This window comes from Poecilia latipinna, unplaced genomic scaffold, assembly GCF_001443285.1.
Source record: "Poecilia latipinna isolate Pla-1442-1.1 unplaced genomic scaffold, P_latipinna-1.0 Scaffold765, whole genome shotgun sequence".
Taxonomy (NCBI): domain Eukaryota; kingdom Metazoa; phylum Chordata; class Actinopteri; order Cyprinodontiformes; family Poeciliidae; genus Poecilia; species Poecilia latipinna.
Window position 1 is genome coordinate 46,221 of NW_015113381.1, and position 22,017 is coordinate 68,237.

Consider the following 22,017-nt stretch of genomic DNA (forward strand, 5'->3'; position numbering starts at 1 on the left):
ATAAATAAATACTGTAACCACATAAAGTAATGCATTTATATAAGCTAATCTGTTTAGTTTTACATAAATGATGAATGAGAACATTTACCATTTTGTTTAAATAAATCCAAAATATTTTAATGCCGCGCAAGATTAGTACGTCATTTTCGTGCGCCGGATATTCTCCAGCAACGTGTTGAAGGAAATTTCACGTGTGGAAACCTGAAAGTCTGAAGTCAAAAGCGTCGATTCGTGGGTGAGTATTTGAGTATTATGTAGTTAAGCTTGTCTGTGAAGCCAAAAACACAACAAAGTTTTCGTAACTGAAACATTTTAAATTGCCAACTGGGTACGCTGAAGCAGGTCTTGTTTTATAAAAGGCTCATTATTTGATAACCAGATCCGTTTGTCCCTGTGCAGTTTAGTGATAACTCGCTCGTATATCTTTTAGAAACCAAAAACTCGAGTCAGTAACGCAGGCTTTTACTACCTGTATATAGCATCTATATACGATCTTTTGCCTAACCCTTTTACATATAAGCTCCCATGTCTGCCATGTATTATCTTCAGTCGCTGATTGTCTTGTTTCCATAAGCCATGTTTTTGAACCTATTATTATAAACAGAGGTATTAGTAAAGTTTGCCATCAGTTTAAACTGGCCAGGGTGGGATAAGTTTGTAGTTTTTAATTTATTTTTATTTTTATTTATTTTTATTTTAAATCCAGCAGTTTTCATACTTTCACTTCCCTCTGTAATATCAATAGTTTATAAATCGGATCATTAAACTCTTAGAAATCACTGTTTTTATTAAACACACAGGTGCAGGCTATATTTACTTGGGGTATGATCTTTTTTATTACTGAAGGATTTATACTACCAATTGTTTTTTAACTACAACCTGTGCATATGTACATTACTTCTTCACCATGACAGCATGTTATTTGCCACAATTATTTTTGAAGGACGTTTGTTCCCTCATAAATTAGAAAGTGTCCACTGTACTGTCAGGAAACTCAACAGAACTATTATTTATTTCCATGTTCTTATTGGTCAAAGCTAAATAGAGCCACTGTAGAGGGTTTATAGAGCAGCTTGTGGCGCCAGAGCTGAAGGTTACGTTGTAATGGAAGCCTCTTTATGTCAGACTCGGTATGATATGTAGGGTATTAACAATGTTCACTAATTTGTTGTTAGGGCAAGGAGTGGTAGTAGGGATTTAATTTTCTCTGCTTCTTCATTTTGAGGTTGTAGCTGAGAGTTGGAGTCATGGGTCGGAAGCTTGATCCTACCAACAAGGTGAAGAGGGGGCCGGGTAAGAAATCCAGAAAGCAGCAGGGAGCAGAGGTTGAGTTGGTCAACTTTATAGTTCCAGAAGGTAAGTATCTTTTTACTGATCCTTAACGGAAACAAAAGCACACTGCCGGTTGTGTATAACATTCTATTGTCTTTGCAGAAGATGCAGGACCAAAACGTTTGTCAAGTAGAGCCAGAAAAAGGTAACAGGTGGACTGCTTAGTGAGCTTTAAATACAGCCACAGTGTTTGCAAGGTGTTTAGTAACGTTTGCAATTTTTTTTAGAGCTGCTAAGAGAGTTGAGAACCTGAAAAAGCCAGAAGATGTTGCTGAGAAACAACCCAAAAGAGGTAAGCGCATCAATCTGAACCATTGTCCATGTCATGTTTTAGAAATGAAAATAAACCTGTCACTATAAGCAACATTTTAAATGTGCCTTTGGATCAATTAAACACAAAGCAAAGTATTTTTGGTTCTGTCCACGTTAATGTACTTTCCACTGTGTTTTCACTTCTCATCCACCTGCAAACTCTATTATTATTGTAAAAAAAATCATTTTGTAATAGTTTCTTGTTGACATCTGTTTATTCTTTACTGCCATAATGGGTGTTTTTTCAGGTTTATTTTGAGGTTTAGTGGAAAGAGTCATGGATGTGACAGATGTCAAACTGTCAGGAGCAAAAATAAATCCTTTTCAGTAACACTTTATTTGAAGGGGGTTGAATAAGACTGACATGACACTGTCATAAACATGAATAAGCCTTCATGAATATTTATGACTGTTGTCATAAAGTGTCATTCGGTAAATTATGACACTTTTAATACAAAGTTGACATTATTCAAAATGTCTTTGTTATGACAACTTGACATTAACCAAGAAGTCATTGCTGATATAAATTTGTTATAAAAGTATTACTGATTTCACTTTAAAAATTAGGTAACTTTATGTTATTAAAGGTAAAGTTTAAACAGTAATGATTTCTTGGTTAATGTCAAGTTGTCATAGCAAAGACATTTTGAATAAGGTCAACTTTGTATTAAAAGTGTCATAATTTACCGAATGACGCTTTATGACAACAGTCATAACTGTTCATGAAGGCTTATTCATGTTCATGACAGGTGTTATGTCATGTTTATGACGGTGTCATGACAGTCTTATTCACCCCCCTTCAAATAAAGTGTTACCTGGTTCTCAATACGTTTTGTGTTGAAAATATTGGATGTAAAACTCTGGCTGGTGACCTACGACCTTCCCAGTGTTCAATGATCTGACTTTAGCTGGTGATCTCAAGAAATTTGACTTCTGAGTACACACACAAAGCAACAAATAACACAAACATTTTAAGGGAAATCAACCTGACGCAATGCTAGGTGAAAGATAAAAAAAAAGACACTTTTCCCGCTCACATTTTGTATATTTGACATCCAAGCAACACAGTTTTGATTTATTGGTTTTTAGCATTATCTCTACCTGTCAGCTGTGCTTAAATATAATCCCAGATACCTAGTTGAAAGATTAAAAATGACAAATATCTGTTTTGATTAAAAAACAACTACAGAGTGGGGTAATTATTTCCTACTTAATACATAAGAATGAGTTGTTTTTTCTTTAAACAAGAGCATTTTTATGCATAACGAATAATGAAGGAATTCTTGGATAAAAATATAATCCTAGATTCTTGTTCACTGCAAAATTTGAAGTAAATGTGTTCTGAATGTGAAGATTTATAGAAGTTGTTTTTGTATGTTTCTTAAAAGGCTCTCTCCATTGGTCTGAAATTTTAATTGAAAATGTGTGCTTATTATTGTTGTCCAAAGGATACAGTGATGACAACAGTAAATGGCTGAAACCTACAAAGAGGAAGCGCAAAATGGATGAACCTGAAAGTGAGGATGACAGCGAGGAGATGTGGGAAGATGAGGAGGAGGAGGAGGAAAAGAAATAGGAAGAGCAGGGGCTTCTGCCGAAGAAGAGAGGAAAAGAACAAGAAAAGAAAAGTGCAGATTTGGGATTAAAAAACCTGGAGGAAGAAGAAGAAGATGAAGAAGAAAAAGAAGAAGATGATGATGATGATGATGATGAAGAAATGGTTGATGACTATGGTGCAGAAGATGATGGCAGTGGAGAGGAAGAAGAGGAAGAGGAGGACAGTGATGGAGATGATGTATGTTATCTGATTTATCGCTCTCTTTTTTTTTAAAGTTGGCATTTAAAAAGCTTCTGTTTAATGTAGCCAGTCCAATATGATAGATATTAACCATTCTGTAGTGTTTGCATGACACTTTGAGTTTGCTCATTCATTTTGTTAACGTAGAACTTTTTCATTTCCATCTGAAATGCTTCTTTTTAGCTTTTCTGGAAGATTGCGAAAGTCTGCAGGTTTTCTTTTGTTTCCTTTCAGAAGTTTGTCAAACTTCGCAGTTGAAAGTTAAATTAGTCCTCAGGCCATTCGATCAGAAGTCTAAATCTGCTCAGGAATGATTAGATTTTATAATTGTGGCAAAATATTAAATTAACTTAATCTGTTGATTTGATCCACTTCAGCTTCTTCCGATCGAACGTGCTGCCAAAAAAGAGAAAAAACTGAAGGAATCCATGGGTCTAGACAGTGATGATGATGAAGAAGAAGAGGAGGACGAGGATGATGATGATGACGATGGTGATGAAAAGCATAAATCAGATTCTGACATGGATGAGGAGGAAACAATCCAAACTAATGCAGATGATTTTGATACCTTCCGACTTCCCTCTGCTGAGGAGAGCGAGGAGGGTGAGTCTGTCGTTGCAAACTGACAGCAAATCGTCAGGAAATGTTCTGCAAATGACCAAACCTTCATCTCTCACCTGTGTTTTCAGGTGCCCTGACTCTGGACCTGAAGGGAGTCCATCAGAGAATAAAGGACAACATTGATGTCCTCTGTAATTTCTCAGCAAAAAGGGAGGAGGGGAAAGCCAGAGTGGACTACCTCTCTCTTCTGAAGAAAGACCTTTGTACTTATTATAGCTACAACGAATTCCTCGTTGAGAAATTAATGGACCTCTTCCCTCTCTCAGAGGTCGGTTTGTTTGTTTTGCATCCACAAATCTGTGATTTACTGAAAGGTTATGGGTGGCAGCTTGAAAAATAAGTAATTTTTGTTGCTTTCGGCAGCTTGTTGACTTCTTGGAAGCCAATGAAATTCAGAGACCAGTCACAATTCGAACCAACACGCTGAAAACGAGGAGGCGAGACCTTGCACAGGTAAATGCTCTGGACTCTTTGGAGTATGACAGTGCCAATATCAAGCTTTTTATATATATATATATATATATATATATATATATATATATATATATATATATATATATATATATATATACACACACACACACACTAAGCAGCTTTTCAGATTTAATTTATTTACACACATCTGCTGAAGACAGACTTTGATTATAGTTATGACACATTTTGGAAAAGACAAAGATTTACTTGGCTCATTTATATTAAACAAAAATCTGAAGCTATTTTTTTTAATGTATGCAATACAGCAGGTACTGGTGTGTTTTTTTTATTCAATTTGAAATAAATGACATAATTTTAACTTGGATCATTTTGTATTTGTTCTTGTTTAGGCTCTGATCAACAGAGGAGTAAACCTGGACCCACTGGGGAAATGGTCCAAAGTGGGTTTGGTCATCTATGACTCCTCAGTGCCTATTGGTACGTTACTCTAATTTTAGCCTGAATTTTTTTTTTCAGAGAAGCGTATTTCAGCCGCCAGAGTTTTGATGTCATGCTTTGTTTGAATCCAGGTGCGACTCCGGAGTATCTGGCCGGTCATTACATGCTGCAGGGAGCCTCCAGCTTTCTTCCTGTCATGGCGCTCTCTCCACAGGAGGGGGAGCTGGTGCTGGACATGAGCTCGGCTCCTGGAGGAAAGACCTCCTATATGGGTAAGATATGTTACTCTTATACCTGCAAATTATGTGTTGAGAGCTAAATGTTGAAGTGAATGTCCCTCCGTTTAGCTCAGCTGATGAGAAACACAGGAGTGATCGTAGCTAATGATGCTAACGCTGAAAGACTGAAGAGCGTGGTGGGAAACCTTCACCGCCTCGGGGTCACTAACTCCGTGGTCAGCAATTACGATGGCAGGCAGTTCCCAAAGGTAACCTCATTTCAGATGTTCATTTGCAAAACGTGCTTGGTTTAAATAAATGCCACGACTGTATCGTTTATAGTTTACTGAACTATGGAGGTTTTTGCCGCAGGTAATGGGAGGGTTTGACAGAGTGCTGCTCGATGCACCATGCTCAGGCACAGGAGTTATCGCAAAAGATCCAGCTGTAAAGACCAGTAAGGTGAGACATCACAGCTTGTCTCTGCCCATTGATCTACAGATACCCTCTTAGTTAAAATTGAATTGCGCATTAAAACGTCTTCCCTCTAATCTTGTTTTACGATTAGGATGAGCCGGATATTCTGCGCTCTGCTCATTTGCAAAAAGAACTGCTTCTATCAGCTATCGACTCTGTGAATGCAACGTCTTCTTCTGGAGGATATCTGGTCTACTGCACATGCTCAATAATGGTATGTGTTACCACGAAATGAGGTTCAGTCAGGACTGCAGTGAAGCTGATGTCTGAATTGTTATTATTATTAAAAACATTGCAATTTATTCACCTTAACATAATCTGAACAATTATATGAAATCAACAAGTTATGGAGCAAAACCACAAAATCTTATTAAGTAGTTTTAGTCTAGTTTCTAGTGCAAATAAATTAGTTTTGGCTTATTTCAAGAGTACTTAATTACAAGTAACTTTTCAGAAAGATATAGAAGCTTGTTTAAAGTAAATAATTAATTTAATAATAATAAAAGTGTCCCACTATTATGCTCATTTCATTTGTGTGGATGTTTGTCTTGATTTAAGTTTTGATAGTAACCACATCTGTGTCCAACCAGGTGGAGGAGAATGAGTGGGTGGTGGACTACGCTTTGAAGAAAAGGAATGTTAAACTCGTCCCAACCGGACTTGATTTTGGGAAGGAAGGCTTCACCAGGTAATGAAAGTTAACCAATCTGTTTCTGCAGAGTATACCCATTTACTGACTGATAAACACTGTGATCATTAAATAGAAAAACATTTTATGTCCTCCGCAGTTTCAAGAAATTTAGATTCCATCCCTCCCTGCAACTCACCCGCCGTTTTTACCCACATTCCCACAACATGGATGGATTTTTTGTGGCCAAATTTAAGAAGTTCTCTAATGTAATCCCATCAGCTTCAGTTGGGAAAGGTAACTCTCTCAAATCTGAGTCTAGATTGAAATGTTTTCTCTGTTTAATGTTATGATTGTGTAAATTTTGTGTTGGTAATTACAGGAGATGAGACAACAGAAGCTTCTGAGGCAACAGAAGCTACAGATTCTCCGAAAGAGAAACCGTCCAAAAGCAAAGCAGCTAATGAAACTGCGCCAGCAAAGACAGATGCCCTAAAGCAAAATGCCAAAACTAATGGAGCAGCAGCTAAGAAACCAGCAAACATCAAGACAAAAGGACAACAGGGCTCGCAGACTGGACCAAAGAAGGCAAAGATTGCCAAAATGGATGGGGAGACTGTGAAGGGAGCCCAGGCAAAGAACCCTGCAAAGAAGACTCCTGTCCAGACAACCGCATCAAAAACTGTCAAAAAAGATGGAAGTAGATTTGAGAAAAAGCAAGCCAAAAAGGGGAAATCACCTTTGAAGATGAAGAACAGGATGGGAAAAAATAAATTCAAAAAGATGAAGCACAAGTTTCAAAAAAACAAATAATGTTTAACATGTGAGCAGTGAAACATTTCAGATTACAAAGAAACTTTGTAGAGTCCTATTAAATAGCCGACTCCCTTTCTCTACATTTAAATATTCTTTGGGTCAGTGTTATCTGTTTCAGAGTAACGTGTTAAATATGGCTATACTGATAAATTTGATTTCACTGTTTGTTTTCTGTTTTATCTGATCTATAATGTAGGTTTGCTTCAGGTGAACATGAAATAAATATTTTAAGATTTCAAATTCTTATTATCTGGTTTTAATCACTTTAATATTCAAGAAAATAAATTTCTTGAGGAGTAATAAAACATTACCTAAGATAATATATGTAGGTTCATTTTGGAATATTTAAAATAAAGTTGAAAAGGTTTTTTTTTTAGCCTGTCTATAACTTAAAAAGACGTTCTTGTTATGGACAAATTTAGTTTTAAAGATTCCTGTGACTCAATCGTTCACTGAATAAAGTAAATATTTATATATTTATTTTGGATATCACAAACTTCAGTTCCTTTCTCATATTAGACTAACAGTTGAAGTAAAGTATAATACATTCAACATTTTTGCTCATGGTTTAAGTACACGGGGCTGCTGTTTTGACCCAAGAGTACAGGAAAAAAAATCAAAAACTTTATTTAGAATTTAAGTAATTATAATGAAGAACTTAATAGAATAGAATACCATTAATTTTAGACATATTAATGTAAGCTTTACTTCAGCTCATGTCTTTACTAGAATTTAATCAGAAATCATTTGTACCAAGGAATCTGTATTAAAACGCTATTTTCAATTGGTAATTAATTTTAAAAATATGTACTGTAATTTGGGCTCCACGCATATTAAAAATGCTATTCTCAATTCTGTTTAATTTCTTAAGGGTGATGGTGAACACAGTAGACATAATCATACGCATGTGAAGTTTTTTTCCTTAAAAAGTCTGGGAAATCAGATTGGTCCATTTCGAAACGGAAACTGCCTTGTTTACCTTTTCCAAGATGGCGGCGGGGATGTATTTGGAGCATTATTTGGACAGTAAGCTATAAATGACGCCTTGAAGCTGCTTGCACATGTTTAATTAATTTAGTCAATTAATTGCTTGCATTTAATTATGCACCGCAGTTCATGTCTGTTTATTAGATGGAGGAAAACGCGTTAACCACTTTCTAACGGTCAGTCTTTTTAGGCTCTGTCTATTTCCTGGAAAAGCTGTTTGTAGCGAAGCTAAGATGCTGCTGGATATCTCACAGTACATACAATGTTTCAGTACTTACTGTCGATGTACTTTGATTCTTTGAACCCGCAAAAGCATCCGTATGAATCCGTATTTATTGAATAAATTCAGAAGACAACATAAATTGCATTTCACGCACAACATTGAGCTAGCTACCGCACTCGCATTGTTTTTTTTTCGGTTTGTTTGATTGTGGCGACTGTGCAATTAAACTGATATGTTTTTTTTTTATCTTTCCCCACCATCTTTATCTATCCAGGCATTGAAAATCTTCCCTTCGAGCTGCAGAGGAACTTTAATTTGATGAGAGATCTCGATCAACGCACAGAAGGTGGGAATAAATAAAATTGTGTCACATGAGGTATCCATTCTTTAAGCATTATTGATCTATATATGTTCCTGAATTTTATTTCAGATCCGACCAGTCATATAAATGATGGCTCCTACTAAACTTATCTTAACTTTATTATTATTATTATTATTATTATTATTATTATTATTATTATGCTGAAAACCAACTGATTCTAATTTTTTTTATTTTGTGACTTGAAGTTACGGTGCTATACAAAGGTTTTTGTAGTCCTTGAACTTTTCATATTTTATGTTTTGTTGGGATTTTGTGTGACATACAAAGTGCAACATGCTTGTGAAATTGAAGCAAATTGATACAATTTGTTTTCAGCAAAGTGTCTTGGATCTGTTCCAAATTTATTTTAAAATCTCAATTGAAATTGTACACCAAAAATGAATGTGCTGAAGATTTGTGTTTGCTACAGGTAGAGAAACATACTACGCCTCAAAAGAGATCTGGTTCGACTTAACCTCCTTTATTCTGGCACCCCTAAATAAAACCCAACACAACCAATTGCAGAACCTGCTTCATTTGTAATTTGAGTCCACCTGTGTGCAGTTTAATCTCAGTATAAATCCCGCTGTTCTTTAGAGGGCCCTGCGGTTTGCTAGAGAATATTAGTGAGCAAACGACATCATGAAGATGGGAGACAAGACAAGAAAAAGTTTTCTGCTCAGCAAATGGCTTTTACTTTTTTTTTAGGAGCATTTCTAAAAGTTAAATAAAAATACTAATGAAAAACTTATGTTTATTTCATGTAGACCTAAAAGGACAGATTGACTCTCTGGCCAAAGAATACACCTCCAACGCCCGGACTCTCTCCTCTGATCAAAAACTGTCCCTACTGAGGCAGATTCAGCAGTCCTACAGTAAATGCAAGGAGTTTGGAGATGACAAGGTGCAGCTGGCTATGCAGACCTATGAAATGGTTGGTCCATCTGACATAACTTTAGTATTCTGCATACATATGTTCTAAACTTGAAACATTTCAAAATTATGCACCACATAACAGTGGACTGATTAGTTGTTTATTTCATTTTTTTTCTACAGGTCGACAAACACATCCGACGCCTCGACACAGACCTGGCTCGGTTTGAAGCTGACCTGAAGGAGAAACAGATTGAGAGCACAGACTACGACTCCACCTCCAGTAAGGGAAAGAAAGGTCTGTTTGCTTTCTATTTTCTCTGTCTGTGCTTTGTTTTGTGTTGTTGTCCAGTTTTTACAAATCTGTGCTTTGTGTAACGCTGGAGTGTTTGTGTAATTCCAGTAGACTCCAGACAGAAGGAGAAGAAGGCCGCCAAAACAAGATCAAAGGTGAAGAGCTCGGACGAAGATGGAAGTCCCAAGAGCGCACAGAAGAAAGTCAAACTTTTTCAGCAGTATGTTTTTATGTCTTGTCATGATCCTGTGTATGGGGTTTGGGTTTTAACGGTAAAAGAACACTGATGTTGTATATATTTTTTTTTCTCATTCATCTGATCAGAGGGGAATTCACAGCCCCTGCCTCCAACTTTGGCAACGTGCACCCGTCGGATGTGCTGGACATGCCTGTGGACCCCAACGAGCCCACCTACTGTTTGTGTCATCAGGTGTCTTATGGCGAGATGATTGGCTGTGACAACACCGACGTGAGTTTTTTTTTTTCCCTCTCTCTTTTTTTCTTTTTTATTAATGGCAAACAAAACAATAGCTTAACTTACAACCTTAATTCACATGTGCTTGTGTGCAAAGTAAGCATTATTTGTTCATGCTAGCACACACGTGTTGCATTTTTGTGTGCAAATTTATGAATTACTGGGAGAACTCAAAAGACGGTAGTTTTCTGCATTTGTATTTCTCTTAGTTGGTGATCAAGAACAGTTAATAAGAAAATCAGCAAAATGCAATTGGCTTAGACATGCAGCTCAAGAAATGATCAAAAACCATGTACTGCCTTTTAACTTTGAGTCTGATATTACTTTTTATATTTCAAAAACCTTTTCAGAGTCCAACTTTTTGTGCCTTGCCATTCATTTTATGTTCTTTTTGCAAGCATGTACAACTTCCTGTATGCATGGTGTTTACAGCACTTGTAAACACCATCTCATGTACCATAGTTTCCTGATACTCATAAATTCAGAACTTTTTTTCCTAAATTAATGTGACCCAAACTGAAAAAATAGCTAAAATCTTGTGGAGGGAAAATGGATAATAAATGACTAAAATAATGTGGTTAAGTGTGCACACCCTTAAGCTAATGCGTTGTTGAGTCACCTTTTAACTTTATCCCAGTAATCTCTTGTTGGGTTTTCGTCTACCCGGATGAAACATCTTAACTTGGTATTATTTGCATACTTTGCAAAAAAAAAAAATACTCCCATACTGTCAAAGACCTCCTTTCCCAGCTGAATTACGATTGGCCTAAAGATTTTAACAGAGATTTGTTCATGGAGGCAAATTAAGATTTCAGTGAAACAGAATTACTTCCACGAACCCTGAAGCTGATTCAGTTGCAATAAAACTCCTCCACCATTTGTATGTAAACTGTCCCAAAGTGAACTTTCTAACTAAACAAAGCTGTTATTTACTTGGGCTGTTTTTAAGTCACGCAATGATTAAATGAAGTGACTGAAAAAAAAACAGATAAAAAAAAAATGGAAGTGTTTTATTCTAGCAGTTCTTCATTCACAATAAAACTAACTGTACTTTTAAAATCATAGCACTTTGTGAGTTGAGATTAGGAATTCACGTTTCACTTTTGTGTACAAATCTTATATACATGTTCACAGGGGGCACAAATACAATCTATCCTAAATTTGCTCTTGCCTTTTACAGCAGCACAAACCCCCTCTGTGTAAAATATGTTCCCACAGCCATGGAGTTTTCCCTGAATCTAGCCAGGCTTGGTTTTCCAGTTTTCCTAACTCCATACTCTGTAGCCCAGTCTTGTGAGGAATGTTGCCGTCTTTGCTGCACCACTTTGTACCTCTAAGCTGAGGGATACTTTTCAATAATGCGGTCCGTCTCATTCTCGTGTATCTTTTTGCACACCACGGCTGTTGCTGCGAGATGTGACTAAGGAAATGCCAAAGCAAAACACTTGTAGAAGAGCTGTGTTTTATTTGTGGTTAATTAGAGTTAATTTGAAATATTGCTCCTATTTAACATAATTTTCAATGTGGTGGTTAGTTTTGAAAAAACAGAACATTGTTTGTACATTTCTGCATCCATGTTATTTTCGATTTCGATGTTTACTTTTTACATTTTAGGTCACTTTTAGGGTGGAAAACGTCCTGAAATGATCTTAAAATTGTTTGTCTCGTTTACATCATGAAAACATGGCAATTAAACAGCGGTGCATATTATTCCTAGATCCAAATCTCAAAATGATAAGCCTGAAACTCTTTCAGGCCCATGCCTCATCATCATTTTAGGACTGCAGAAAAGAAAACGGTTTAATAGCAGCTTTGATTGCGGGCTTTGAACATTCGGTTCTTGATTGTGTCTTTTGAAAAGCTTGGTTTTTGTCGAAGCGGTTAGTTTGTGCTACAATAATTTATTTTTTTTTTTTTTTTTTTTTTTTTTTTCAGTGCTCCATTGAGTGGTTCCATTTTGCATGTGTGGGCTTAACAACCAAACCACGTGGAAAATGGTGAGGAAGTCTAAATCGATTGTCATTGGTGTGTGCAACACGAGTGTTTTTAAAATTGTTACAGCTCCCCTTAGCCACCTCAATTTTTATTCCCCCTCTGCAGGTACTGCCCACGCTGCTCTCAAGACAGAAAGAGAAAGTGATTCACCTGGTCACTCTGGAACAAAAAACAGAGATAAAGTTTTCTTCAATTTTGTTTTTCATCTTTGTTTTACATTTGGTGCTTTACTCTTTGGTTTACGTTCTTGCCTTGGTCTGATGCAGTGTGTGAAGGAGCCAGACGGTTACAAATGTATTTAAGTTTTTTGTTTTGTTTTGTTTTAATGCATAACAGTTTTAAGTTTTTATTCAGTTATCTTTGGTGCTCTTATTGTGACTTTCTCATATATATAATTTTGTCTACATAACTAATAAACACTACAGCTGCCCCATCTGGTTTAGTAGTTGTAGTTTTGATATACAATACTGTATTCACACGATATTCACATGGACAAGTGAAAAGTTTCTACATATTAATGAAAATCATCCTTGAATGGTTTTGTTTTATGTATTGTTAATTTGCTCTTGTTTAAAATTGAAACACTATTTTTAGATACATTAATAAGACAAAACCTGCTTTGTGACAGCATTAGATATATGTGGTAGTGAATTAACCCATTTTAATTTAACAATTTTTATTTGACTGCTGCATAGAATTTAAACTACATTCTTGAAAAGTATTGTCATTGCTGTAGCTGAAATATTGGTGCCGGGGTGAGGGTATGATAGGGCTGTCAATCATTTCAATACAGCTACTACCTCAAAAAACACTCCTTCGTGGTCTTGTCTTTATTTTTCGCTCTACTGGTAGCGTCTACTATGTGCTGTACTGTGCGTAGTTGACCACCAGGTGGTGGTATTGGGTCAGAATTTAAAACGAGGTCTGACGCGATGTGCGTCATCGTTTCGTTGTTTTGGCGCGCAGTGGCTGTAAATTTGAAAAAGCTCCAGACAGAAACCGTTTACGGACGGTGGGAAGGGAGGCAGCAGGCAATTTTCCCTAAGAGATTTTAAGTATCTAAACGTGCTGCCACGGAAAGAGGTAACGTTGTGTTTTTACCTTGTTAAAGTTGTAAACATGGTCATTCTTACACAATGTCCGCCTAAAACTTAAGTAAACACTAGTGAGTTTTAGGCTAACGGTTATGCTAATTATCTTGTTAGCTTCAGTAGCATTAGTGGCTTGAACCACTCACAACAACTTAGTTTTTTTCTCAGCTTACAAGACTACTTTTAACTTGGTTTTATTTTCTACTTCATGTACCCACATGCATTTAGTACTCCCCTCTGCCGGTGCTGACAATGAGCTAAATACATTCGGAAGTGACCGTAACGTTAGCGCTTACTTGTGTTTCTGAGTTGGTCGAAGTTTTGATGAATTTAGAGTTGTCTTTGTTACCCAGAGATGACGTGGGACTTTTTTGTGCCAGTGTGTGTGGGAGACCTGGTTAAAACGGGAGGTATTAATCAGTACGTTGTCCAAGATGTGGTGCCAGCAAAACAACTGCCATCCCATCTCAATAGTAAGTATTTTTCATTGGATGTGATGATTGAAATACGATGTTTCTTCCGTTTCTTGCTCCTTACGGATTGTAAACAAATGGACAACCTATATTAAAAAAGTAAAGGTAAAAAAGCAGAACCACACTACGTATTGTTATTCCTGTTTGACAAAATACTTAGAAATAAACTTGTTTGAATATTTGTCACTTGTAATCCATTTCCCCAAGTTTTTGTTCTCTATAACCAAATATTGGTGTATTTTATGCATTTAATATCTTTTATACAAATCTTAAGATATGTTTTACCTCAGCTTTTAAAGTGAAGATTCCTAACAGTATTTTTCTGTTCTCCACTCCTTTTTTCCACTCATGTTTTGAGGTTTTTACATTCATTTTTGAAACCAGATGTGAATAAATGTTTACTTGTTTGCATCAGAATTCAAGATGGGACTACGAAGCCAAGGCCCTTCATGTATACTGGAACACTTTGACACAGGCTACAGTGTGCTGCAGTAAGTACTTGCCATGTAATTTTTGTAAATATTACCATTAATAATAGTAGTACAAAGCTGTTGTCTTTTAATTTTTAGGCATTTTAATTCGTTGGAGCTTGGGGTAAAAGAAGATACCTTGGAATTACTTGTTAAAGGTTAGGTTGTTGTATCTGTATAAATATATTTTTTTAATGGACATCCTTTTAGCCCTTTGCTTCATTAACTGGTTTCTTTCTCTTTCAGTGGTCAGTGATCTAGCTGTTTCCCTGCCAACGGCTCTGACCTCCACCACCTTCTCAGCTGCAGAGCGCAAAGAAAAACTAAATGCTGTTAAAATGAGTGTCTTCCTGCTATGTAAACTCACAGAGAGCCTTGAAAGTGTCTCCTACAGACAAAGTATCGTCACAGCACCTGGAAAGGTAAAGTTATCAGTGGCTAAATGATAGTCGGTGACTTTTGTTTTTAAGTATTCTTCATGTGACCATATCCAGTGATGAGACCTTGGCATTATTTATGATCTGATCACACTTAGAAACTGTGGTTCTTAGTCAGCTGTTTGGTGAGTAGTCTTGGTAGTGTGATTGAGTTTTATTACACTGCTGTAAGGGCTCACCTATATTCAAACATCCATCTTCTATAACTTATGCCCATGATGAGAAATTTTGTGGGATATGTAGAAGATGTCAAACATTGTGTAACTTCTTGTCACTGTGTGAATGTTTATGTATCAGCTGACAAAAGGCTGTAGTGTCTATAGCAGGTTTGACAGATATGAACAGTCATCTTTGGTAATCTGAGGATATCTTTTTTATGGTTATTTAATTTTTTTTTTTTATCTTATGTTCCATTTGGAATCATTAGAGTCCAATACATTTAGAGTTGAAAGACATTGCTTTCTTTGTGTGTAACAGGGTAGTAAAAAAGGTAAAGGTGGTGGAGAAGGACTGCTGCAGTGGGATTCTGAGAGAGAGCGGGTTCTGCATGCTCTTGTCCAGCTCCTTCAGCTGGACATCCGTTCTCTCTGGAGTCTCTCCCTGGTGGAAGAGGAGTTCATCAGGTAAAACATCAATGTCAATTTAGCCCTGGGCCAGGCTCAGATCCTATCCCATGCCTTTAGAGGAACAAAATTAAAACTTCATCTTAAATTCTTCACAGCTGTGTGACTTGTTGCTGCTACAAGTTATTGGAGAATCCAACCATCAGTCATGTCAAGAACAAACCAACAAGAGATTGTATAATTCACCTTCTTGGCTTACTGATCACCAAATACAACCACCTTCTAGGTTTGTTTCCCAGTTGCCTGGGATTTTGTGAATGTAGTTCATACAACATGGCAATCTTTGCTGTTTAAAATTTGTTCTGTTTTAAATGTTGCTATCTGAATTCATTCAGGTGCCAGTGTAAAGGTCATCCAGATGCTGCAACACTTTGAGCAGTTGTCCTCAGTATTTGCACAAGCCGTGTCTGTGTGGAGCACAGAGTATGGAGTCAGGGCAATTATTGGAGAAGTGATAAGGTGAGTACATTTTTCCTTTGCTGATGCTTTTAAACTTCAGTTTTATTTGAGATCTGTTTTTTGAAAAACTCTATTTTTTTTTCCTTCAGGGAAATTGGTCAGAAGTCAAGTGAAGAGCTTGCCAGGGAAGGTTCTGGTGTCAAAGCTTTTGCCTCTTTTCTGTCAGAACTCAGTGGCCTGGTACCAGAATTAATGATCCCCAACATTAGTGTCCTCATCACCCACCTGGAAGGAGAGGTTTGTGTTCTGAACAATACATTTTTTGACGTCTTTATGAGACTCTTGTAATTTAATAATCTTGTGTAAAAACAAAATGTCGTTACAATATTCACATCATGAAGGTTTTCCCCAGAAAACTTGCTAAGCCCAGTGGCTGGGCGCTATGGAAGTCATTCACCCAGCCGCCCATCGTGTTTTTGAATTAAAAAATGTTTAAAGTTGACATGACATTTTAAAATATCACTTGATAATTATGTGTTATTGAAAGATTGGAAGATTAATACCTGAACACCAACTATAAAATCTTAAAAAAATGCAAACATTTTAAAAAGACTTAAATAAATAAGCAATGCTTGGCCTGTTGGGGGCACAAGGAAAGCCTGGTGGCCCGCCAGGCTTAAAATACACTGGGGGAAACTGCATCACGATGAAAAACCATATTTATGATTTAATTGCTTGTCTTTAAAACCAAACTTCAACAATTTATTTCCAGCTCTGCTAAATTAACATAACTCTTGACTCATATTATCAAATGTATTTATTTTATTGATACAAATATTTAAGCAAAATGTCATATATTGGAGTTTAACATGCTGCTAATTAGTCAGGTTGTATTCTGTAGTGACCTTCATGACTACTCTTGCCAACTGTAGCTTTAGCAGCATTATCTTAATGAAGGTGGTGGGAGGCACTTCTTTATTTTCTACATACCAATACCTGAGACAAGAAATATTTCCAAGCCTAATTTTTCTTTCTTGTGGTCAACAGATAAGTGCTGTTGCCTTCTTTCAGACTGCTGACTGGCAGTGTGTAGCAGCAGGGTATTATTAATTCTTACTGGATACAACTATACAGCTGGAGAAAACTATGGTTACTAAGAAACTTTCTCTGGCATCTCATTAAAACAACTTCAAATTATGTTGAAAATATTTGGAGCAGTGACTTTAAACATCATGGTGTACCTAGATACACATAACCAGCCCATACTTGTTCCTTAATGACAAATTATACAGATAAAAACTGCATTATAGCTCATACGGAGTCTCATTTGCACCCACGTTTTCACCCAATAGCTTGTTTTTATTATGCTCCAAGTACAAATATGGGACAATCTCTAACACCTTCTGTTGTTTCAGCAGCTTCTGCCTCCCTTGCGCAGCTTGGCAGAGTTTTTGTTTGTTTTCGTTTCATTCATGTTCTGCCCAGTGATGAGACCAAGGCGAATATGAGCTCATTGAGCGAGAGTTGGGTTCTTGTTGCCTTGAATGGCAGGTAATCTTGGCAGTGCAGAGGAGGATTTCTGCTCTGCTGTAAGGGCCTGCCGACAGAGACTTGGCTCAGCCAGAATTATTCCTCTACAGTTACTGCGGAGTAATTGCTTTGGCTGATGCCGACAGTGTGTTTGTGTGTGTGGTGCATGTGTGTGTGCAGAAGGCAAAAAGTTCACCCAGCTCTCTTTGCTGTTCGTTGAGCTGTGACTGTCGTCTTTGGTAATCTGAGGGCAGACTCATCTTGTATCTTCACTTTTTCCGCTTTGTAGAGGGGGAAAAGTACTTCATATGGTAAACAGTTTAATTTGCATTTGTTTTCTAGAGCCACACAATGCGTGTTGCTGTTTGCGAGGTGCTTGGGGAAATTCTTGTGCGAGTCCTATGTGGCGACGGGCTGGATGAGTCTGGCAGAGCCGACCGCGACCGGTTCTTTGACATATTGCAGGAACATCTCCATGACACACACTCCCACGTCAGAGCACGTGTGCTCCAAGTTTTCACACGAATTGTCAACAGCAAGGTACGTTGCTTCTATGGAATACTTTGATTGAACTAATGGTGTTCCACAAGGCTCAATCTTTTGTCCCCTTGCTTTGCTTTGATTATCTGAAACAGACAGAGTTTTAAATATGAAATGTTTGACATTTTTCTACAGGACAACACTGAAACTTTAGGACAAACTAATATAAGCTGATGGTAAAAACAGTTTTTTGTGTGTGTTCAGGCGCTGCCCCTGTGTAGGTACAGTGAGGTGATGGGGCTCGCCGTTGGGCGCCTGGTGGACAAATCAATAAATGCAGTGAAGAGCGCCATCCAGCTGTTGGCAGCTTTCATTGCACACAATCCCTATAGCTGCAAGGTAAATCCAAACTGGTGTGATTTTAAACTGTAATATTAATATTAAACGGTAATATTTCAAGTTTTACAACACAAAGCTTTGTTCTCGTCTTTCAGCTGAGCAGTGCAGATCTGAAGAAACCTTTGGAAACAGAAACAGCAAAACTCAGAGAAATGAAAGAGAAGCTGGAGGGAAAAGCACCTGGTAATCACAGCTTCTGTGATAGTCCTTCAGATTTCTCTGCTTCTGTTAGATTTCTTTCATCATACATGTATTTTTTATTTTTTTTGCCCAGTGATGAAACCAAGGCGAATGTGAGCTCACTGAATGAGTGTTGGCTTCTTGTTGCATTTGAATGGCAGGTAATCTTGGTAGTGCAGAGGAGGGTTTCTGCTCTGCTGTAAGGGCCTGCCGACAGAGACTTGGCTCAATCCAAATTATTCCTTTAGAGTCACAGTGGAGTAATCTCAGGAATAGAGCTTACATTGTGTGTGTGGGTGTGAGTGTCTGATGCAAGAAGCCCACTTTGGTCTTGCTGCCGTTCAGTGATCCATGAGCTGTTACTTTTAACAATCTGAGGGCTGATTCAAATTTCCATAAACCCACCACATGAATATGTACTGATTAAAAGAAATCCCAGAGGTCTAACTTTGAATCTTATAAGTTTTTTTTTCCCCCACACTTATTTATGTCTGGCATTTTTTTAATAGTTTGAAATGTAATTAGTGAAAATATTCATGCAAATGAGCTAAGACGGTAATAGTTTTTAGCTTGAATCATGACACATCAGCAGTTCTAATAGCCTTTTCCTCCAAATTAAATTTCAAGATAAAATCCTAAATGAATTGTCGCTCGGTGCTGCTGTCTGAATAGAAATGTTTTAATTTTTCTCAACTTCAGAAATAAGTTCACATAATTAATTTGAGAAAAACACAGTTATCTGTTCTGTTACTGTTTTAATCTTTCAATACATTGGTTTCAAATGTTTCTTTGGCGCTTTTACAACTAGCTGCTAGTGAAATATAATAAATGTATGTATATATTCCTTTTCCTTGCTGCAGTCGCAGTGATCAAGGCGTCTGAGCTGTGGGCTGCCATGGAGCCTGAGCTCCTTGTTACTGTCAGGACAACCCTGGAGCCCACAAGTGAAGCAGAGGAAGAGAACGAGGAAGGCGGGGAGGTGGAGGACGAAAAACCAGAAGATGACGACAGAGCAACTGCAGTGAAGATAGCTCAGTACCTCCGTGTCAACAAATACAGGTGATGCTAATAACCAGTTGAGGTTGATGGGTAGTGATGCTGCTCATGGATCTGGTCTGTCACACAGCCTAGAATTAGTCAGGTAAAATGTCTGTGCTCCTCTCTCTGCAGGAATGCTGTGAAGCTTTGTGTAAAAGCTCACAGTTGGTTCCCAGAATCAGAGATGTTTGCCTCTCTGTCCACTGTCACCCCTGAGAGTTTAATGGACACGCTGGGCTTGATTTTCAAAGGTAAATGCTCTTTTTATTTTAATAAAAGTAGTAAAATGGTTTGCAAAATGCACAAGAGAACAAATATTATATATATTGTAAGACAGATTCAAAGTCTTTTGAATTCGATCTTGGTTATCAAACACTGTAGTCAAGTTCAGTTTATTATTCAAATTGGTTAACATCTTCTAAGGCAGTGGCGACCTACGTTTCAACAATACATTAAACATGAATGTTTAATGTATTGTTAAACATTAATTTCTTCCTTTCAACAAAGTAGAAAGGAAGAAATTACTAAATGTCTGAAATCGCACTCGGACGTTTCTCTTAATAAATGAAGGTGTTTCCTGATGTTTTGGGCCAAAGATTTTTGATTTTGGAAACCCTTGCTGTATTTAGCCAAGCTTAATGAAGGCCAGCGCCTGAGCCTGCTGTTGAGTGAAAAGTTGAGTCAACTTTTGCAACCAAAATAAGCTACTAAAAGAAAAATACTTTAAGTTGTACATAGAATTTTCTATTTAAGGAGACATTATTTTGTCATTGAAACTCTCATGCTAAAGAATGTATTAAGTGTCCATCTGCCAAACAGCCTTCTTGAACCAGGAGCACCTTCTGTTTTTTAACAGAAATTGGGTCCATGAATTCGAGTTGTAAACTTTTTTTTTTTTATCTACATGGTAAAAAAAACATAAAAGCTCAAATATTTGCATACACCAGTTAATATTTTTGGTTAAATGTCCTGCTTAATGTTGGCCTTCAGTTCCTTAGCCAGTTTTGTGTGTTTGGGTCGTTGTTCCTCTGGAACACCTTGTTACTTCATGTGTTTAATTTCTGTTCTGATCAGACTTGTTGATTTTGGGGTTCAAATGAAATATCTGGAAATGATTTGAATTCATTCTTTATTAATTATTATTTTGTGCACTGCATCAACACCACAGGTACAGTCCCTCAACATGATTTAGCCATCAAACATGTTTGAGCTTTAGTGAAATGTTCTTCTGTCTGAAAGCCTCACCTTAACTCAATTTGTAGTACGAGTATTTAAACTCTATAATGAGTTCAGTGCATACTTATTGGCCCAAAAATTAAGCGTTCTCTCAAATTCCAGATAAACATTTTGCTGCACTTTCTCATTTCCCAGGCCATTTTTTTTTTCTTTTCTACATATTTTGTTTTTTTAGCCTACATGACAGTGTAATTTGCCGCATGCCTTCGTCTAAGCTATGCTTCACTTCACACTGCCTGCACCACCAGTTAATGTCATCTCAGATTATAAACAAGTAATTTAATTAAACGGTAAAAATTTTTCATGTTGACTCAAATGCAATGTCAGAAATGTTTGTTGATGGTCTGACAGCTCAATTACAAAGACATTTATTTTCCACGTATGCACCTGTCTGCCATAAGAATAAGAACTTTGACTAGAAAGTGAGTTTCTCTACTAATTTTATTGCACTGATATGTTACGATGGGAAAGCATTATGGTATTGACATGGCTGCATCTAATGTTACAAAAAAACAACACAACTAAGACTCAAAAGTGTTCACTCTGCTCTCAAACATCCCTTCACTGAAATCTGAACATATCTGCACTTAAACAAAACCACAGCCCACCAAACCATTTACTAGTTGACCTGGGTTGTAATTTTCTGGAGTTTTATAATAGCAGCTCTGTGAAATTGTCCTGCAAGTTTCTACCTCCTTTTATTCTCATTTTTTTTTCTTTTGTTCTAAATGTAGCATGTATAACTGCTTTTCACACATTATGAAAAGATAAAAGGTTACTTAATTATTAGGCTGAAGCTTTAGAAAATGCTCAGTTCAAGCAGCAGATTATAAATTGAGAGCAATGAGTGCCTTGGTGGCTCGTGAGCAGCGGTGGAGGATGCAATAACTCCCCCTGACTCAGACATGGCACTCCCAAGAAAATAAAAGTTTAATTTTTTTTTCTCCTTTTCTATGTGGTGAAATATTTTATTAAAAACATGATTGTGATTAAATGTAATCTAAATGCAAAAATAGTACCCTAAAAGAAGTCTATTGTGAATAAGGCTGTGAATCAATAACAAAGGAAATACTATGGGTAAAAGTGATGAACCTTTGACATCATTTCACATCCTGTAAGAAAGTGGGTGGCAGAGCTTGTACTGCTTGGTGATTTATACAGGCACAAAAAACAATTCTGCAAACATATCCACCATGTCTGTTTGAGGCTCAACAGAGAAGTTTCAGAAAAAGTTATAAAATCCATTCTGCTCATGTTGCATCACTGTAGTCAGCAAGAAGAACTAGAGTCACACCAGGTTAGCAATATGCTGCAAAGCAAATAAGGGCACAAATGTATCATTTACAACACTCAGGAGTTCTTAAATATGCAGTATCA

The 22,017-nt window shown here is 37.0% G+C and overlaps 3 protein-coding genes and 1 long non-coding RNA gene across 9 annotated transcripts in view; 3 read left to right on the forward strand and 1 right to left on the reverse strand.

Moving 5' to 3' along the window:
• Positions 1-125: 125 nt before the first annotated feature.
• On the forward strand, positions 126-7,315 carry nop2 (NOP2 nucleolar protein homolog (yeast)). Its single transcript, XM_015046121.1, is given in 16 exon segments — positions 126-235; positions 1,226-1,356; positions 1,435-1,477; positions 1,560-1,624; positions 3,093-3,439; positions 3,820-4,045; positions 4,132-4,331; positions 4,427-4,516; positions 4,888-4,975; positions 5,068-5,208; positions 5,284-5,423; positions 5,527-5,616; positions 5,723-5,845; positions 6,222-6,319; positions 6,420-6,556; positions 6,642-7,315. Coding segments are annotated over 15 exon segments (2,328 nt in total). The 5' UTR covers positions 126-235; positions 1,226-1,247; the 3' UTR covers positions 7,073-7,315.
• A 599-nt stretch (positions 7,316-7,914) lies between these two features.
• On the forward strand, positions 7,915-13,093 carry ing4 (inhibitor of growth family, member 4). 4 transcript variants are annotated; one of them, XM_015046124.1, is made up of 8 exons: positions 7,915-8,101; positions 8,560-8,631; positions 9,414-9,580; positions 9,703-9,817; positions 9,926-10,034; positions 10,139-10,283; positions 12,225-12,286; positions 12,390-13,093. In XM_015046124.1, the coding sequence occupies exons 1-8, from the start codon at positions 8,065-8,067 to the stop codon at positions 12,427-12,429; spliced, it is 747 nt and encodes a 248-aa protein (XP_014901610.1). In that variant the 5' UTR covers positions 7,915-8,064; the 3' UTR covers positions 12,430-13,093. The 4 variants fall into 4 exon arrangements, with proteins under 4 accessions (XP_014901610.1, XP_014901609.1, XP_014901612.1 ...); XM_015046123.1 differs by having other exon boundaries at positions 7,926-8,101; positions 9,923-10,034; XM_015046126.1 differs by lacking the exon at positions 7,915-8,101 and adding an exon at positions 8,138-8,238 and having other exon boundaries at positions 9,923-10,034.
• On the reverse strand, positions 10,321-17,952 carry LOC106955758 (uncharacterized). The gene is made up of 3 exons (XR_001426647.1): positions 17,941-17,952; positions 16,940-16,942; positions 10,321-11,221 (listed from the first exon to the last, which is right to left on the reverse strand). It is a non-coding gene; the product is annotated as an uncharacterized LOC106955758 (long non-coding RNA).
• ncapd2 (non-SMC condensin I complex, subunit D2) overlaps positions 13,197-22,017 on the forward strand; it is a 28,127-nt gene continuing 19,306 nt past the window's right edge. Inside the window, exons 1-14 of one of the 3 annotated variants that reach the window (XM_015046114.1) lie at positions 13,197-13,367; positions 13,729-13,848; positions 14,264-14,339; positions 14,418-14,476; positions 14,565-14,740; positions 15,233-15,378; positions 15,477-15,604; positions 15,714-15,837; positions 15,927-16,074; positions 17,650-17,847; positions 18,052-18,186; positions 18,282-18,369; positions 19,227-19,425; positions 19,537-19,655. In XM_015046114.1, the coding sequence (XP_014901600.1) occupies positions 13,731-13,848; positions 14,264-14,339; positions 14,418-14,476; positions 14,565-14,740; positions 15,233-15,378; positions 15,477-15,604; positions 15,714-15,837; positions 15,927-16,074; positions 17,650-17,847; positions 18,052-18,186; positions 18,282-18,369; positions 19,227-19,425; positions 19,537-19,655 (1,714 nt within the window). In that variant the 5' untranslated portion in view covers positions 13,197-13,367; positions 13,729-13,730. Of the gene's footprint in view, positions 13,849-14,263; positions 14,340-14,417; positions 14,477-14,564; positions 14,741-15,232; positions 15,379-15,476; positions 15,605-15,713; positions 15,838-15,926; positions 16,075-17,649; positions 17,848-18,051; positions 18,187-18,281; positions 18,370-19,226; positions 19,426-19,536; positions 19,656-22,017 lie in introns of all 3 variants that reach the window. The other 2 variants (XM_015046117.1, XM_015046115.1) reach the window with 2 other exon arrangements.